This window comes from Cydia amplana, chromosome 26 (assembly GCF_948474715.1).
Source record: "Cydia amplana chromosome 26, ilCydAmpl1.1, whole genome shotgun sequence".
NCBI lineage: Eukaryota > Metazoa > Arthropoda > Insecta > Lepidoptera > Tortricidae > Cydia > Cydia amplana.
Window position 1 is genome coordinate 4,980,473 of NC_086094.1, and position 19,998 is coordinate 5,000,470.

General features: G+C 41.8%; 1 protein-coding gene across 1 annotated transcript in view; it reads left to right on the forward strand.

Annotated features, from left to right (window-relative positions):
• The window catches only part of LOC134660061 (uncharacterized), a 90,233-nt gene that overhangs the window by 47,217 nt on the left and 23,018 nt on the right, over window positions 1-19,998 (forward strand). The window contains exons 26-42 of the mRNA XM_063515761.1: window positions 633-735; window positions 1,379-1,493; window positions 2,263-2,448; window positions 3,177-3,239; window positions 4,270-4,365; window positions 5,188-5,340; window positions 5,540-5,680; window positions 5,865-6,020; window positions 6,380-6,535; window positions 7,464-7,553; window positions 8,499-8,627; window positions 12,338-12,453; window positions 13,522-13,698; window positions 15,494-15,572; window positions 16,513-16,641; window positions 18,724-18,846; window positions 19,497-19,674. Coding sequence (XP_063371831.1) covers window positions 633-735; window positions 1,379-1,493; window positions 2,263-2,448; window positions 3,177-3,239; window positions 4,270-4,365; window positions 5,188-5,340; window positions 5,540-5,680; window positions 5,865-6,020; window positions 6,380-6,535; window positions 7,464-7,553; window positions 8,499-8,627; window positions 12,338-12,453; window positions 13,522-13,698; window positions 15,494-15,572; window positions 16,513-16,641; window positions 18,724-18,846; window positions 19,497-19,674 — 2,190 coding nt within the window. The remainder of the gene's footprint in view (window positions 1-632; window positions 736-1,378; window positions 1,494-2,262; window positions 2,449-3,176; window positions 3,240-4,269; window positions 4,366-5,187; window positions 5,341-5,539; window positions 5,681-5,864; window positions 6,021-6,379; window positions 6,536-7,463; window positions 7,554-8,498; window positions 8,628-12,337; window positions 12,454-13,521; window positions 13,699-15,493; window positions 15,573-16,512; window positions 16,642-18,723; window positions 18,847-19,496; window positions 19,675-19,998) is intronic.

Here is a 19,998-nt window from a genome sequence, read left to right on the forward strand (position 1 = left end):
TAGACCCTTAGATTGTGACTGATTGTGAAAGTGGCGCCCCCTACGCAGAGTTTCGCGTAACATTCCCTATTAACAATTACGTTACGTTTTATATGCTTCTAGTTCATAACATCAATAAATGTGACGTTCCACGGGAAAAGGTACCTTATGGCACTTGGCGCTTACGTCGCATAGCGCCGCAATTGTATTGGAGCGGCGTTAATAATAGCGTAGGCGAGCGTTTTCCAAAAAAAGTGTACATTTCATTCATGTCTTCAAAATATTGACTTCTTGGGCTCATTTTACTCATTTTACAGAATCATTTGTACATTCACGCCTCATACATAAAAAAATGTGTCCAAAAATTTCCTTTCCTGATCGTCACATTCTTGTATGAAATTTTTTTTTATTTGTATGAACGTGACGCACTGGAAAAAAAATTTTTCATACAAAATTTTGGGACACATTTTTCATGTATGAGGCGTGAATGTACAAATGATTCTGAGTAAAATGAGCCCAAGAAGTCAATATTTTGAAGACATGAATGAAATGTACACTTTTTTTGGAAAACGCTCAGGCGCCAACCGCCATAAGGTACCTTTACCCGTGGGACGTCACAAATTACTATTAACTGAGGTACACATTCGTTACAGATTACTAACAATGGACTACGAGGGTAAGCTGCGTCGTGTGTGCGACAAACACGACACGAAATTCATCGAATACCGCCCGCAGACCGGCAGTTGGGTCTTCCGGGTAAGTGCTCAAAAGACTTAGGGCTCATTTAGACGGTGCGAAAACTCGCATGCGAGTTTCATTGCGTCATTTGATCGGTTGGCTGAGTCGATGTAACCTCAATGGTCCGCAATGTAACTAAAATCGTATACGAGTTCGCGCGCCGTCTAAATTTCATACGAATTTGACACTCACTTGTCACTTCCAAGACAGACCAACAAGAACAGACTATTTAAATTAGCGACCCGCCCCGGCTTCGCACGGGTTAACAAACTATACATAAACCTTCCTCTTGAATCACTCTGTCTATTTAAAAAACCTGCATCAAAATCCGTTGCGTAGTTTTAAAGATCTAAGCATACATAAGGACAGATAGACAGCGGGAAGCGACTTTGTTTTATACTATGTCACAGGGCGGATCGTCCATACATGAAAAATCATTTGCGTTTATATGCGCGCGCGGCACGTCTATACAGGCGTCATTGTGTATGTGTGGGTAAGTCGCTTTACTGAGAGCACGCCAGAAGTCCGTCAGATTCATGTCGCGGGGCGAGGTAATGCGAGTCGGGGCGGGGCGGTGCGTGGCCGTTCTGTATGATAATACTATTACTTATTCTGTGACTATGTAGTGATACGATAGCTATGATGATACATTTGTCGACAGGTGGAGCATTTCAGCAAGTACGGGTTGACAGACTCCGACGAGGAGGATGACCCCACGCCGACGGTTCTCAAGCGGCAGCTGGTCGACGAGAATTTGCAGAAAAACGCCGCCCCAGGTACTTTGAGTCACGTTGCAGTTTGAATCTTATGGTGTTGATAATAAAGTCGGTATTTTAGTGATCAATGATCATTCTAATTTCACTGCCCCAGGTACTTTGATGTTGCAGTTTGAATCTTATGGTGTTGATGATAAAGTCGGTATTTTAGTGATCAATGATCATTCTAATTTCACTGCCCCAGGTACTTTGATGTTGCAGTTTGAATCTTATGGTGTTGATGATAAAGTCGATATTTTAGTAATCAATGATCATTCTAATTTCATTGCCCCAGGTACTTTTACTGTCTGAGTGACGTTGCAGTTTGAATCTTATGGTGTTGATAATAAAGTCGCTATTTTAGAGATTTTTATACTGACCATTTGTCAACAAGAAGATTTCGGGGTTGGTCACATAGTAAAAGTTGCTCAGTATTATCCCAAAACCCCCCTGGCAACGGGAATGCAGTTATTTTTTGCCACCCTGTATAACAGTAAGTACCTATAGTTGAATAAAAAGTAAAATTACCGATAAAATTAACGTTAACTAGGTAACGTTATAATAATGTTAAGTTATCAAGTGACGTTACAATTTACTACTGGTAATAAGGTATTTTTATGATTTTACCGTTAGGTAACGTTACTTTATAATGTGAATTGGTAACGTTAACAAGCCCTGCCTATAGTACGCGTGGGAGAGTTTACCACCTTATGGTCCAAATCGAAAACTTGAATTAACGCTTTATTTATGTGATTTTTCATTAAATAAACTGTTCTAATTTTTTTCACAGCTCAAATACCACCAGTATCAGCAGCGCCCGGCCTCGGAGGCCTCAGCAGCCTCGCCGGCCCCGGGCTGGGCGGCCTCGGCCTCAGCGGGCCCGGCCTCGGCGGCCTCGGGGCGCCAGGATTGGGAGATGACAGCTTGTATGCCATGCAGCATACGTCACTCGATCTGCTGGGTCAGGCTGGGAAAGGTAAAGCTTTTTTCCTCTAACATATGTATATTGTATGACCAAGTTAAGTTGGCAGCGATTTTGATAGCCCAGACTGTGCAAGTGTTATTATAAACGTCAAACTTCTATGAAACTATGACGTTTAAATAACACTTGCACAATCGCTATCAAAATCGCTGCCAACTAACTTGGTCCAACTCTAAACGCGCAAAACTTGACAGAGATGGCGCTGCAATCGTGTTCCCGTGTAGAATTAAAAAATAACAATTTTTTGTTATTAAGTTACCAAGTCGAAGCTTTGATAAGAATATTATATGACTTCTATATTCTTAACTGCTTTTTAAGGTTCCGTACCCAAAGGGTAAAAACGGGACCCTATTACTAAGACTCCGCTGTCCGTCCGTCCGTCCGTCCGTCTGTCACCAGGCTGTATCTCACGAACCGTGATAGCTAGACAGTTGAAATTTTCACAGATGATGTATTTCTGTTGCCGCTATAACATAACAACAAATACTAAAAACAGAATAAAATAAAGATTTAAGTGGGGCTCCCATACAACAAACGTGATTTTTGACTGAAGTTAAGCAACGTCGGGCGGGGTCGGTACTTGGATGGGTGACCGTTTTTTTGCTTGTTTTGCTCTATTTTTTGTTGATGGTGCGGAACCCTCCGCAGTCCGACTCGCACTTGGCCGGTTTTTATAATATAATCTATTTCAAAGATGAAATATGTTGTTTTTTAATTTGCAGCCTTTGAGATGGACACGACAGAAGACAACGGCGAGTCTCAGAGCCTTTACGACTCTACCAGAGGTAAGACTTCAAAATTACCTACATATTCAGGAATAGCTCGATTGCATTAGGGTTACCTGTAAGGATAGTTGCTGTATTTAATAAATAAAATTAAAAATAAAATAAATGCCTACATCAGAAGTATAGTTTGTCAAAGGACTGTTTCATTTCAAACATAGACAGAGATAATCTTACTGTCTTTGTATTACACTAGTACTAGCACCCAAAAGAACAGGATTACTATAGTTTTTTTTTGTTCTTATTTACTGACAAATTTGGTTTGACCAACTAGCTAAGCGGCCGAGGCGTTCCAAATTATCTGAACAATATCTGGGAGACCGAGCTTTGATCGGAAAACATATAAAAACTCAAAAATGCGCGTTTTTCCAGAGATAAGACCTAGCTAGATCGTTTTTTCGCCCCCGAAAACCCCCTTATAGCAAATTTCATCGAAATCGTTAGAGCCGTTTCCGAGATCCTTGAAATTGAAATATACATGGGGCATTATCTATGAAAAGGGACCTTATTGTCGATGGCGCTTACGCTGCACAGCGTCGCGCGCGGCATTGTATTTATATTGGAGCATCGTTAATAATGGCGTAAGCGCCATCGACAATAAGGTCCCTTTTCATAGATAACGTCACATATAAGAATTGTTTAATTTTTAGGGTTCCGTACCCAAAGGGTAAAAACGGGACCCTATTACTAAGACTCCGCTGTCCGTCCGTCCGTCCGTCCGTCTGTCACCAGGCTGTATCTCACGAACCGTGATAGCTAGACAGTTGAAATTTTCACAGATGATGTATTTCTGTTGCCGCTATAACAACAAATACTAAAAACAGAATAAAATAAATATTTAAGTGGGGCTCCCATACAACAAACGTAATTTTTGACCGAAGTTAAGCAACGTCGGGCGGGGTCAGTACTTGGATGGGTGACCGTTTTTTTGCTTGTTTTGCTCTATTTTTTTTTAATGGTGCGGAACCCTCCGTGCGCGAGTCCCACTCGCGCTTGGCCGGTTTTTTTTAAGAATAATTTGTTTTGACGCCAGGATTTGGAGTGAAGAGTCCGACTGCAGAACTGGCCCGCTTGGAGAACAGACAGAGCCACCATGTGCAATTGATGAAGGCATCTATTTATGCTGATGGTAAGTGAGGGTTATGTTTTCACATCTGATAGGGCTTTAAAATAAATATCGAAAACCCGATTCTTTCAAATCTGGACATTCTTGGGCTCATTCTACTCAGAATCGACAGCACTCTCCATCATACCATTAAAAAAAGATGTCCCAAAATGTCCATTCCATTACGTCACGTTTTTAGTATGAGAAAAATTTTCACTTGTATGTAACGTGACGTAGTGGAATGTACAATTTTCATACAAAATTTTGGGACAATTTTTTTTATCATCAGGATTGAATATGCTAGTGATTCTGAGTTGAAAGAACCCAAAAACACCAGGATCTGGGAGAATCGGGTTTTCAATATTTATTTTAGAAAACGCCCAATATAGAGAGAGGGGTGTTAATTTGAATTTACAGACAGTAATAATTAAGGATACTCTTAATTAATTTAGTATTATGCAGAAACGACTGCCAACGATGTCATAAAGCTTAGAAATAAATTAAAAATGGAGTTGCTGATTAGCATGGATGATTATCTATGGAAGTAGATTTCCAGATGCTTGTCTATTTTGAAAAGTATAGTATTTTATCACATCTTTCCACTCGTTCTAGTCTTAAAAAGTAGTTATAAATGAGCTATGGCTTGTTTTTAGATTTATTTAACACACCACCACTGTCATATGTGACGTTATCTATGAAATGGGACCTTATGGTCGATGGCGCTTACGCCATTATTAACGATGCTCCAATATAAATACAATGCCGCGCGCGACGCTGTGCGATGTAAGCGCCATCGACAATAAGGTCCCTTTTCATAGATGATGCCCCATATTACTCTTGTTTCAGACATGGATATGGACGACGGTACGTCCACCTCGACGGGCGACCAGCAGGTGCCCGCGCCGCGGAGCGTGTTCCGTCTCGCCCCGCGCGACAACCTGCCTCGCGTCGTGGAGGCCGGGGCGTTAGTGCACCTGCCCGACATCCAGGCTGGCGTGGGTAAGACCAACAAATAGACATGGACTTAGACGACGGCACGTCCACCTCGACTGGCGACCAGCAGGTGCCCGCGCCGCGGAGCGTGTTCCGTCTCGCCCCGCGCGACAACCTGCCCCGCGTCGTGGAGGCCGGGGCGTTAGTGCACCTGCCCGACATCCAGGCTGGCGTGGGTAAGTCCAACAAATAGACATGGACTTAGACGACGGCACGTCCACCTCGACTGGCGACCAGCAGGTGCCCGCGCCGCGGATCGTGTTCCCTCTCGCCCCGCGCGACAACCTGCCCCGCGTCGTGGAGGGCGGGGCGTTAGTGCATCTGCCCGACATCCAGGCTGGCGTGGGTAAGTCTAACAAATAGACATGGACGACGGCACGTCCACCTCGACGGGCGACCAGCAGGTGCCCGCGCCGCGGAGCGTGTTCCGTCTCGCCCCGCGCGACAACCTGCCCCGCGTCGTGGAGGAGGCCGGGGCGTTAGTGCACCTGCCCGACATCCAGGCTGGCGTGGGTAAGTCTAACAAATAGATATGGACATGGACGTCGGCACGTCCACCTCGACTGGCGACCAGCAGGTGCCCGCGCCGCGGAGCGTGTTCTGTCTCGCCCCGCGCGACAACCTGCCCCGCGTTGTGGAGGAGGCCGGGGCGTTAGTGAACCTGCCCGACATCGATGCTGGCGTGGGTAAGTCCAACAAATAGTTATGGATATGGACGACGGTACGTCCACTTCGACGGGCGACCAGCAGGTGCCCGCGCCGCGGAGCGTGTTCCGTCTCGCCCCGCGCGACAACCCCGCGTTGTGGAGGAGGCCGGGGCGTTAGTGAACCTGCCCGACATCGATGCTGGCGTGGGTAAGTCCAACAAATAGTTATGGATATGGACGACGGTACGTCCACTTCGACGGGCGACCAGCAGGTGCCCGCGCCGCGGAGCGTGTTCCGTCTCGCCCCGCGCGACAACCTGCCCCGCGTCGTGGAGGAAGCCGGGGCGTTAGTCCACCTGCCCGACATCCAGGCTGGCGTGGGTAAGTCCAACAAATAGATATGGACTTGGACGACGGCACGTCCACCTCGACGGGCGACCAGCAGGTGCCCGCGCCGCGGAGCGTGTTCCGTCTCGCCCCGCGCGACAACCTGCCCCGCGTCGTGGAGGAGGCCGGGGCGTTAGTGCACCTGCCCGACATCCAGGCTGGCGTGGGTAAGTCTAACAAATAGATATGGACATGGACGTCGGCACGTCCACCTCGACTGGCGACCAGCAGGTGCCCGCGCCGCGGAGCGTGTTCCGTCTCGCTCCGCGCGACAACCTGCCCCGCGTCGTGGAGGGCGGGGCGTTAGTGCACCTGCCCGACATCCAGGCTGGCGTGGGTAAGTTCAACAAATAGTTGCTTTCAACATCAATACATATTATAAAACAAAGTCCCCTGCCGCGTCTGTCTGTCTGTATGTTCGCGATAAACTAGTGTACGGATTTTCATGCGGTTTTCACCTAAACCTCTCAACTCCCACGTGTGACGTCACCCATAAGCGTTCTGGCTCATATATATATGAGCCGTGGGATATGACGGGTTAATAGAAATCGATAGTGATTCTTGAGGAAGGTTTTGGTGTATAATTTGTAAAGGTTTTGTGTAAATTCGTTAAACTATCCGTGCGAAGCCGGGGCGGGTCGCTAGTTTCATAATAAATACAAAGAGAATTTGAAATAGAGGCGGATCGTCAAAGTATGTAGCCGCAGTACATTTACTGCCATATTTCGACAGAAGATTAAAACTGTTAGAACGCCATTTGACTTTGATCCTTATTCTTTCACTGATATGTGTTAATTTTGTGATATGTGTTTTATGTGTTAAATATCAAAAATTAACGCCACCTACTCGAGAGGCCAAAGGTATGGTGCAATTTTTTCGAGCGATGGCGCCATACCTTTGGCCTCACTCTAGCCGAATGCGGGTTTGGGACTTCACATCCACCTTTGAATTTCTCCGCGGGTGTATTCAGGTTTCCTAACAATGTTTTTCATCACCGAAAAGCTAGTGGTGAATAACAAGTATTATTCCGTACATAAGTTCCGAAAAACTCATTCATTTATTTATGGTGTATTTACAAATATATAATACTTACAGATCTGCCTATGCGGCCGCTCATCGTGAATCCAGAGATAATCGTACTCAAGTACCACAGGAAAGTGCTGCCGTTCAAACTGACTATAGCTGGTAACTATGACACTTTTTAGCCTATTCCTATAGGGACTGTTCTTGGTAGATGGTCTGCCACCTAAGTCGAAAACTTGTGAATAAATTATATTTTAAACATTTGAAGAATAAACGTTTCAAAAGTTCAAAGGTCCTTCGGTTTAGGCTGTGTCTGTCATTATCTATGTATACATATAACGTGACTGTTTTATCCTCATGCCGCCCAATGTAGAAAACAATGTAACTACACACTGTTTTAATTGAAATTCAACTTTTCTTAAAGGAGCCTTTTTTAATCACTAACATTCTCGCAGAAATGAAATTTTATAATAAAACTAGATTAAAACTTCCTTTGCGAAATAATGATTTATGGCGGCATAAGGTTTTATAATTTAAATAAATAGTCATGGCTTGTCCAACAGGTCTCCATCGCCATACAGCGGAGTAACTCTGCTAGTGTGATGGGGACCTTTGGACCCGGCATGGCTCAGAACGGGTTTTAGTTTCTTAAGTGCATAAATTGTATTGTATCTAATGAAATAAAAATCTAAAGTTATAATTTTCCCATTTAAATATAATAATAATGTGAGCCTATATACGTCCCACTGCTGGGCACAGGCCTCCTCTCATGCGCGCGAAGGCTTGGGCTATAGTCCCCACGCTAGCCCAATGCGGATTGGGGACTTCACATACACCTTTGAATTTCTTCGCAGATGTATGCAGGTTTCCTCACGATGTTTTCCTTCACCGAAAAGCTAGTGGTAAATATCAAATGATATTTCGTACATAAGTTCCGAAAAACTCATTGGTACGAGCCAGGATTTGAACCCGCGACCTCCGGATTGAAAGTCGGACGTCATATCCACTCGGCCACCACCGCTTCCCATTTTCCCATTTAAACACTAATTGACACCCATATTATCTATAATAGAGAATTGTTCACACTTCTATATCACAAAATTATAGGTAAATTGGACGCGGCATGCATAGCTGACCTATCAGTGAGTCGCGCGCGCCACAGCCGTGTCGGGTTCGGTCCCGGCGGCGCTATGGTCTTAACTTCCACTTATGACGCACTAGTCGACCTGCCTAGAGGTAAATAGATACATATAAGTCTGTAAGTTGATTGTACCTAGAACAGTTAATTATTATGGCAAGAGTACCAGGCCCTATCTCGTTCCTAAAATCTATAACAACATACCTTTAAATATTAGAAAAAGCGCCAGCAAAAATTTATTTAAGTCTAAATAAAACAAACTCATGTTGAAGCAATATTAATCTAGGATACACTCAAGTTAAAGAATGTCGTGTTATATTGAACTTATATTTGTAACTTACACTAGTATCTAAAAAATAGTTTAAACACCTAAATAAGTAAAATAGCCTAAAACAGTATGTAAAGAGAGGAGCCTATTTCTGCCAACAAACTGTTATACAGTTTGGCGGAGGTTGTACCTTTGTAAGAATATGCTGTCTCTGTGAATAAATGGTTTATTTGTTTAAAACTTAAGTTTATTGTACTTACATGTCTTACATAGATATTTTTTCATTCTGTGATTAGAGTTCATATAGATATTTAGAGCTATGACCACTGACCATCCAGCCTCTAGACTCAACTTAGGCCAATTCTTTCATGAAACCGATGCTGCCAAAAATACAGGGGTGCGGGGGACGAGGTGAGCGAGTCCCGTGCCGTGATTGGTCCGTTCAAACACACGTGGGCGTCAGACAGTAATATCTGCCGGGCGCTAGTGATGTGACACGTTGAATAATAACATTGTCAATCACGGTCAATAATGTAATAACAGTAATAATATGCAAGCATGTTTTGAATGCTATGTTGATTCGTTCGTTCGAAAACATTAACCCATAACGTTGTGGTTTCGTTAGCAGGTGTATCTGCTTTATATAATTAATTTAAAAATAAACTATTGGTAAAAAGGCGTCTTATGGGATTTAGAGAAGCGCGAGACGAGACGAGATGCGGATGCGGATATTCGCAACATCCCTGCTTGGAAGCACTTCTTCACGCAGCTCGCCCTTCGGCCTCGCTTTAAATTACTGAGGGTTGCACGCTTGGGAGTCGGGGTGAAGGCTTCGGGCCTTCGGCGGGTCAGCCTTCGGCCTCCCAGCCTGATATTCGCCCTTCGGGTTCGCTTAACCTACTTGGAAATTTTCCTTTGCCCGTGTCCGCCGTCATTTTGAGTGTTTTCAAAAAATAATTTACATACTAATCTTGGGCCCCCAAGCTCGCCGCATGCCAAATCTCAACGCGCTCAGACCAACTTGAAAAAAAAAGACGGCCATTTTCATAATCATAATCATAATCATAATTCTTTATTGCAACCATGGTATTACAAGGTGTTTTTATGTTAGTTAGTACATTTTGAAACTTTTTAAATGCAATTTGTGTTGTCTCGGGCCCTCTATGGCATTTGGTCGAGCATCCCCCACCTATCTCTCACCTTTGAAGCTTTTCATAAAAAATAAGTGGCCATTTTTACCGCCATATTGGTTTTATTAAAAAAAATCCATAGGAATACAGCTAGGTGACCCCGAGTTTTCGTGACCAAAATTTTAGCGCGCTGGGAGCATTTTGAAAAATGATCGCCATTTTGAATCGGCCATTTTGAAAAAATAATGGCGGCTTCAGAAACTGTCAGCGTCCCTCTATGACATTTGGTCGAGCATCTCCCACGTATCTGTCACCGTTTAGTGACCAAAAGTCGGATAATCCGGTAGACCAAAAGTCGGATTTTTCTGGAAGTCACCAAACCACCCCCTCTATACGACCGTATCAAAGTCAAATACCCCAGGAACCCCCTTCTGGGAGAGCAATTATGTCAATTAATCAGTCGGGTTGCGGCTTTATATACAGGGTGGATTTTCTTTTTGGCTCAGTGAGGGCAGCTACCAGATCCCGTACTGCTACGAGAAAACGGTCTTAGGAGACCTTCCCTCGATTTCAAATTAGATCCCATTCCTATTGAGGATCAAAAGCTTGTATGGAAGCAAAAAAAAATTCCGGCTAGAAAAGCCACAAATCGAGGAAAACTTTTCCCATAATATTTGAATGAAAATGAAAACTTTTATTTTTCACATGCTACTTTTGTATGCCAATCGATTCCATTCCTATCCAGTATCAATAGTTTCCTAGGGGTCGACTTACGGCAATGTACTAAAAAGCCACAAATTAATAAAAACTTTTTCCATACATTTACTATGGAGAAAATGTGAAATTTTATTCACAATTTTCTACCTCGCCCATCATTCGTACAGCAATGTCTTCATACAGTATTATGGTTCTTAAATGTAACAGGACCGGACTGATTGGCCAGATAGAAAACTGTGAATTAAATTTCACGTTTTCTCCATAGTAAATGTATGGATAAGTTTTCTTCAATTTGTGGCTTTTTAGTACATTACCGTAAGTCGACCCCTAGGAAACTATTGATACTGGATAGGAATGGAATCGATTGGCATACAAAAGTAGCATGTGAAAAATAAAAGTTTTCATTTTCATTCAAATATTATGGGAAAAGTTTTCCTCGATTTGTGGCTTTTCTAGCATGAAAAAAAAATACAAGCTTTTGATCCTCAATAGGAATGGGATCGATTGGCATAAAAAAAAGTTTGTCAAAAATGACCTTTTTCTCGTATCCTGTATGTTTTTTCCAAAATCTGTAAATGCCAATCTTCATTAATTTAAAATCGAGGGAAGGTCTCTTAAGACCGTTTTCTCGTAGCAGTACGGGATCTGGTAGCTGCCCTCACTGAGCCAAAAAGAAAATCCACCCTGTATTCGCGGTATCCTACTATACCCACCCATTAAAAACATCCTGTATAATTCTATTAAGAGTTATTACATGGTTTAAATCAAATATTGATTTGTTATTATGTAAATGAAATGTTATTTAACACAATCTAACTAAATGAGGTTTAAATTATTTGGCCGAAAGTTCAAGTATCATTGCCATGTTGGCAGTCGTACACAGAAAAAAAGCAAAAATTAAAAAGTTAAACCGGCGCCCACTATTCTCAACAAAAATGGAATCAAAATAATGCATTTTAAATTGCAACCGTGTGTTTTTGTATAAAATTGGTCTTGTGATAAATTTTTGCAATGTTTTTATAATCGCTAAAAGTAATACGAGTACCTATGTAGTGCTGAATTGACAATATCGGTTATGTTCAAGGGAAAATTGGTACCTGACCGTAAGTGTAATTCTCATATTATTTATTTGTTTTATAGTGAATTTTTCGCAAATACCTATGCGATTTGAATTGAATGACCTTATCAATAGTAAACAATCACATTCTATGGATATGGACATCACTAGTTTGGGCTTAGGAATGTCACGTAATAAAAGACAAGAAAGGATGTATACGGATGCAGCGCGATAGAAAGAGACTTTCTTAAAAGACGTCATCGAGTTTCAAGCGCTGTCAAATTTGATGAGACGCTTAAATTAAAATATTTTTTTATCCAAATCTCTAAAAATCGACTTACCTGTGAAATGAAATGCCATTTTTTTGTACACCAGAGTTTTTAATGTTCTTGCCACACAATTTGACACAACAATAATGCATTTTTGATAGCAAAAACTTCTTCGAGCTACCGAAGTTTCTAGACCGAGCCCGGTCCGCCGACTGAAGTAAGCGGTGTAGGCGTGACTCGAAGATGGAGTAACGCTACCGTATGTGTGGCAGAGGGGGTAGCGCGACTATGCTATGTCTAGAGGCTGGATGGTCAGTGGCTATGACTAACTCTGAAATGTTGACGTGTGTATTTTGAATATTTTCAGCGGCTCAGCTATCGGAGATCGGCAAATATGTCGCGGGGCGCGCCGAAGACGACTGGAGCGAGCCCGTGGTCGCCAGGCTGGCCATAGGACATACTGACACCACCAACAACTTTATGGTAAGCTCTACAATACAATACAACACAAATACTCTTTTCACACCACCTATTCGAAAAAGAGCTTTTTCTTCCCTGCTAGAAGGGATCAAAGTAACACTTTTCTGTTCTAGCACACTATTTTTACATTTTTTTGCACATTTTTTTTTTATCTTAAATAATCTGTTTAAGCATCAGATTGTGTCAACACTAAGATTGTTTTATTTTCCTCATAGTTGATGTGAAAAGCAGTATGTGTCACACGGTATCAAAATTATTTCGTCTTGGGCGTTAACACTTGAATCCCTCATTACGCTCAGGATTCTACTTTAGAATCCCGAACGTATTATAGAATCCATCGCTTCATTCAGGATTCAATGTACGACCTTGACGGAAATATATCATTTTGATCCCTTGTAACACAAATTACTATTATTGCACACCTCAATAAAGGAAAACAATACAAAAAGAAAACGGAAACAAAAGTAGAGGTAAACAACAGGTGCTAAAAAGCGATAAGACTGCTCCAGTCAGCTTTCTATTTCAAAATGTCCCCGGATAGCGAATAATCCCGTGTATAATTCAAGATTATTTGATTTCCGGCTGAAAATTCGGGGCATGTTTATAGCACATTGTGCCTCAAGGGCGGTAAGAAGGGGATTACTAACGAGTTAAACTTTTTAGTACTAAATTGGTAAAAAGCAATATGTGATTTTTCTACTCGTGGACTGTATGGTTGAATTAACATTTCGTATACCAAACTATAATTGCGTACTTTTTATATATGGGTTCCCAACTCAACTATAATATTAATTTAGATACGCTGTAGTCAACTATAAAAAAAATACCAATCACGTGCCGCCGCGCTCGCATAAAAAAGACTGAACGGGCGACAATAGTCGCGAAAAAAAGTATTGTAAAGCATTTCAATCTCGTACCTCACTTAGGCAACTCAGCAAGCTTCGTTGCCTCGGTACTCGACTGAAAAGCTCTCTATTACATCACGATCGTATAAAATACTATTTAATTATCGAACTGTCATTTCGTTATCCGGGATATAAAAATGAAGCTTAACGCCGTTACTTCTTCCAGTCAACGCTCACCAAGCAGATGGAAACCCTCCTGGAATGGTCGACGTCTTTTCCCTCTGAGGAGTCAGCCGCGGAGCACTGTCCGCGGCTCACGCTGAAAGAGGCGCCACGGGACCGCAGGGAAGCCCTGCGGGCGCTGCGCGAGCGGGCCGCGCAGGACCGGGACCGGACCACTAAGGTAACAAGTACAGCGTGTTTGGTAACCAAAAGTAAATAAGTTTTAGGCAAAAATTTCATTTTTGGTACAAGCTTTTATCACTGACTGTACTTTTCTTACGACTGACAACTAATACTCATCGAGACAATCCTAAAAATCCCTAACACAATTACGTTGCGTTGTTTCATCACAGAGTTCCTATGGCCACCTCCTGTCTCCATCATCAGATCAGCTCGATGGTACCATAATATTGCATTGTCACCCGATTTACATGTGTATGCAAAATTTCAGCTCGATCGGAAACCGGGAAGTGGATCAAATTTAACTTGCAAGATTTGATTACAGACAGTCAAACAGACAACGGTCAGGTGAAAGTAAATAAAAGCTTGTAAAAAAGAATAGTGTTCATACAGTCAGCAGCAATAGTTTCTAAGCGGGCGAGGTGTTCAAAATAATTTTGACGCGACTTTATTGTTAAGAGAATAAAAGCGCATGAAACGCGTCAAGGTAATTATAAACCCCTCGCCCGCTTAGCAACTTCTGCTGCGCACTGTACCTATAGGATTAAGATCGGTTCCTATGAACTTGCTTTTGTAAAAAACTTACACTTTTGTTGCTTTCATGAAAAATAATAGTTATTTGTACAACAAGTGATCAAAGTTTGATATTTATTCGAGTGCTTATTTTGAGTCCCGTGCAAGCGAAAGATTCTATAATAGATTCACGAGCGTAGCGAGTGAATCTAATTTAGAATCTTGAGCGTAGGAAGGGACTCAAAAGCGCACGAGATGTAAATAACTTTGATCTCGTGTAGTACACAACATTTTTCACCTCAGCGCAGTGAGAACATACCTATTAGACAACTTGAAAAATGTAATCCTTCTTCATCACTTAATACCTGCACTCATGTTTTCTTAAGATATACAAACAATTAAGTTTAATTACCGCAATGGAACACAAAAACAAAACGTAATAATAAATTCAGTAAAATAATATAGAAATAACAAACATTAACTGACACTTCAATCGCCAACTTTGACAACAAAAAAAATCTTTGTAAGATACGGTCCGAATTGCGGATACGTACTATTTGTCAACTATGGTAGAAATTCTTAAAAGTAAAATAATTAATTTTGCGTGATGATCTGTGTATTTTTTGAGTTCGTTATTTTAATTGTACAATAAAATACCTAAAATATAGTATTTTATCAGTTTTTATGAAATCTTAAACTTTATTTTTATTTATTAATTATTAAGAATTCATACTCGTACGTGGTTTGGAACGATGCGGTCTGAAGTTTTTCGGGGGTCTATTATAAACCGTGAATATACTGTTGAATGTCGTTTTAACTTTTTTTTGTCTGTTTCTTTTTGCTAACAGTGTGAAAGGGACAGAGATAATAGAACCCAAGTATTTCGAACTTTTATTAGACCCCGCATGTTGAAATGACATTTGACTATAAAGGTCACTTGAATGTCATTTTGTCTCACTCAGTGAGCAAAATCGCATTTTGCTCACTGTTTTTAAGAATCAAAGTACCCTTGTTCGAGCTGCTGAGGTGAAAAAAAATAAATCACATTTTTTTATTATCTATCGAATCTACTCTTCAATCAAGAAACAGTAATTCTTGCATTTAATCAAATTAACCTTTTCGACGCCGTCTCAAACACTAAAGCTGTCAGTCAGATGCCACGTCACCGAAGTGTCAAACCGAAATTGAACTTTATGCGTGTGCACGTAAGTCTATGTTGCTCTGTGGTATACTGTGGTTAAGAATATTAAAATAAGATAAGTTCTATGGTTGTTTTTTTTTAGTTTGGCGTGTCGGGAGCGTACTGCTATGAAGTGTGGACGCTGTGCGAGGCGCTGTGGGGCGCAGACTTAGATAACGGCGGTAAGTAACAATCTGCTCAGTTAATTGACTCTTTGTATACCTTATTGCGACGTGATAAGGACTACCAATGGTTGGTTGATAAGAATTTTAGTTTTCGAACATCCAGTGTGTTGTCAATACGAGTAGCCAGGGATGTCGCGATGCAGATTTTTTGACATCCGCGGATGCGGATATTTAAAGGCTCACATCCGCGGATGCGGATGTGGATGTCAAGATTAGGTACTTAGAAAACGTCAAATATTACATTTTTAGTATTTTTTTATAAAATAAACGAAACGTTTAGTATTTGAGCAAGAATATCGGTGCGTTATATTTAATAAACAGTAACTTGGCCGACTTTTCTGGATCTACTTAGACGATTTCGTTATAGGTAAAGTCGAAATTACCTAGCACTTACGCCGCCGCTAAGACGTTCCTGTACCGACTTGTTCGACATCCGCATCCGCATAAGCTCCGCATCGTTTTTATGCGGATGCAGATGCGGATGTTGAAAATAATGCGGAAGTTCCGCGGATGCGGATGTTCGCAACATCCCTGGTCAATACCATGAAAAGTCATTACTGAAATAGTAATATGACGTACAGTACAGTCAAGTGTAAAAATGTGGGTGCACTCATCATTCTAAAAAAATATTCTACATTATTGAATATTACCATAGAGAAAAAAATACATAGAGTGCTCACTCCATACATCGGTTCAGACTATTAATTTCAGTGTCTACATCTAGCATCGAGTAGCGGAACTATCAGTACAGCTACTTGACAATAGATGTAGCACCGACCGGAATCTATTGTCAAGTAGCAGTACTGATAGTTCCGCTACTCGATGCTGATAGTTCCGCTACTCGATGCTAGATGCTAATAGTCTTTTTGGTACTAAAACTGATGTATGGAGTGAGCACTCTATGTATTTTTTTCTCTATGATATTACTTGTTCGTAGGAATTCCCGGTACAGATGACTTGTCTGTGGTAAATCGCCATCGAGAGCTGTTACGTTGGCTGACGGAGGCAGTGGCTGGCATTACTGACCGCGAGCTAGAACAGCCGTGCAGACCAGAGGCCGAAGATGGTAAGTATCACTTGCACTAACCCGGGGTTAACCGTTAACCATGTGTCAAATTGTATTGGTAACCGTGGTAACTCCAGGTTTAACCGGTCAACCTCGAGTTAATGAAATGGTGTAAATGGCGCTAAGTGTACAAGTAGCAAGTTCCCGGCACAATAGAGTTTAGTGATCACAAAAAAACTATAGGAACCTATTACTCAAAATACGTGCATTTTTTTTTCCAACCTCAACAAAAACAGTTGAAAATTGTTTAGCATTAAGGGGCCCACTAATTACCATTCCGCCGGACGATATCAACCTGTCTCATCATCATCTTCCTCGCGTTGTCCTGGCATTTTTGCCACGGCTCATGGGAGCCTGGGGTCCGCTTGGCAACTAATCCCAGTAATTGGCGTGGGCACTAGTTTTTACGAAAGCGACTGCCATCTGACCTTCCAACCCAGAGGGTAAACTAGGCCCTTGTTGGGATTAGTCCGGTTTCCTCACGATGTTTTCCTTCACCGAAAAGCGACTGGTAAATATCAAATTATATTTCGTACATAAGTTCGGAAAAACTCATTGGTACGAGCCGGGGTTTGAACCCGCGACCTCCGGATTGCAAGTCGCATGCTCTTACCGCTAGGCCACCAGCGCTTCCTCAACCTGTCAACGATATCAACCTGTCTGTTAAACGGAAAAGTTGACAGTTCCGAACAACTGATAGAATGAATGAATGAATGAATGATAATTTATTCGAAACACACATACACAACAACTAAAATAGGCTTAAATCTAGGTAAATTAGTAGGTAAGTAACAATGTTGCGAGGGGTTCCAAAAAAGGATAACACTCAGCATGTGTCGTAGCACATGAGTTGTGTTACGACGCTGATTTTCAGTGTACCCATTGACACTTAAAACAAACACAAAACAACACAGAACATAAAAACAAAACCGAAGCAGAATACAACAGAATGTGCACTTGACACTGTAATTTATTTATAAAACCGGAACATGTTTATTTATAAATATTTGGACGATACATAAATAGATACATATATCTATATAAACTCTAGGCCGATATCGGCCGGTGAACTGGTAATCAGTGGACCCCTTTAGACTTTTCGGTCGTCGCAACATCTATTGTCAAGTAGCGGTACTGATAATTCCGCTACTCGATGCTAGATGTTTTGGTGCCAAAACCAATCTAAGCTTACCGTAAAATGGGGTGAGTAGGCGCAAAACTGACATTCAAACCTCGATAACATTTTATTTTTACATATGCAAACTGAATGGTGTATATAATAAGTGTTCCGGACGTTTGTATTTTAGTTTTTATCTTATTTTGGGTAGTTCCATTTCATAACTTTGACGATAAAGAGGAAAACCCACCTCACCCCGTAGTGCCTCGTATTTGGGGTGAGAGGGCTTTTCATACAAAGGTGATTTTGGAAGAATGTTGGATCGATATTTTTTTATTGTGCGTATTACTATAGCTCCATTTTAAATTGGAATACATTATTTTTGTAGCAGTAGCCTTAAAATCCCTTCTCACCCCCCTCTCAAACCTTCTCTCCCCATTCATAACCCACCTCTCCCCGCGAAACCTACTCACCCCATTTTACGATACTACATTTCTCCATGTTTTGAACACAGAAAGCGTACCCGTAGTTGTTCTCGTCCTGTTTGACTAGACTTTGTTTCGCTCAGTTAATAATGTTACTATATTTAAAAATAATCATTTATTTACAAACAAGATATATACAGTGGTATTACTAAAAGAAATTAAAAACTAGCTTAAATCTAAAATAGGCCCTTGAGGCATTGTACCAAGGATGCTGGCGACATTTCCTCGCTGTATCGCAATGCTGATACGTTGTGCGAGGTAGCCGCCAGCTCTTCGGTCACCAGTTACGTCAACCAGACGCTTCGCGATTTCTGCGACAACAACTACTATAGTTTGTCAAAGGACTGTCTCATTTCAAACATAGACAGAGAGAATCATACTATATCTGTCTTACACTAGTACTAGTACCCAAAAGAAAACGAGTATATTTTTTTTGTTCTCATTTACTGACTAATTGGTTTGACCAACTATATATTTCAGAGTCAGATGGGCATAGTGCGCGTGTATGGACCCTGCTGTTAGGCGGTCGGTTGCTCGAAGCTTGCAAGGTCTCCAGAGAGCATGGAGACATGCACATGGCCTCACTCATCGCGCAGGCAGCCGGTAAGTTGTACCACAGACACAGATATTCAAAGATATTTAGTTAAGAAATTGAGAATATTATTTAAATCTTGTTTCAATACATATATGTTCAGTGAGTGACTAAGATACTTTTAAGCTCCCATCACATTGGAAGAGCGCCTGCAATGAGGGAATATGACCCATTTTTTACGGTACAAATACCTGACAAAATATTCAAAACAACATTTTGATTTCAAAAATAAAATAGTTTGAAGGGGATACCTGTGTTGTATGTAGAGTTATAGGCACAAAAAAGCGTCTTGAGTGACGACCACATAGCGATAAGTCCGCCTGTTGTTAACCACTGCTTGTGTTTCTGTTTTATTTTTGTATTGTTTTCTTTTATTGAGGTGTGCAATAATAGTTATTTACGATACATGTGCGGAAAAAAGGAAATTCGAAACGAGTGGTGAAAAATTAAAACACGACCGAGGGAAGTGTTTTAAATCGACACGAGTTGCGAATTATCGATGAATATTATTCACACATGTATCGTACAACGTTTTACAGTACATATGGCACTTTAAACGTTCGACTTACGCGCGGAAAGTGCTCTTTCCCGCACTACTTCTGGAAAGTAGCACCATATGTACTGTAAAGAGTATTTGTTGTAACTCTTAAACTGTTTACAGGTGACGGGGTATTCCGCAGCCTCATAGCTCGTCAGCTGTCCCAATGGCGAGAGTGCGGAGCCGAAAGCACAGTGTCAGCCCACCGACTAGCCTCCTTACAACTCCTCGCTGGCTTAGAGAGCCCTCGGACCAAGCTTATGGAAGGCGACTGGCTGCAAACGCTACATGCCACTGCCAGGTATCTTTTAAAAGCTTTTTGTAGTCTTATAGATGTCACAATGGTGAGAGGAGCTGAAGGCATCTTGTCAGACCACCGACTGGCTTCCTTACAACTCCTCCCTGGCTTAGAGAGCCCTCGGACCAAGCTCATGGAAGGCGACTGGCTGCAAACACTACATGTCACTGCCAGGTATCTTGTTAAGCTTTTATTAATCTTAAGCTGTCGTAATGGCGTGAGAAGCTGAAGGTACAGTGTCAGCCCACCGACTGGCCTCCTTACAACTCCTCGCTGGCTTAGAGAGCCCTCGCACCAAGCTCATGGAAGGCGACTGGCTACAAACAC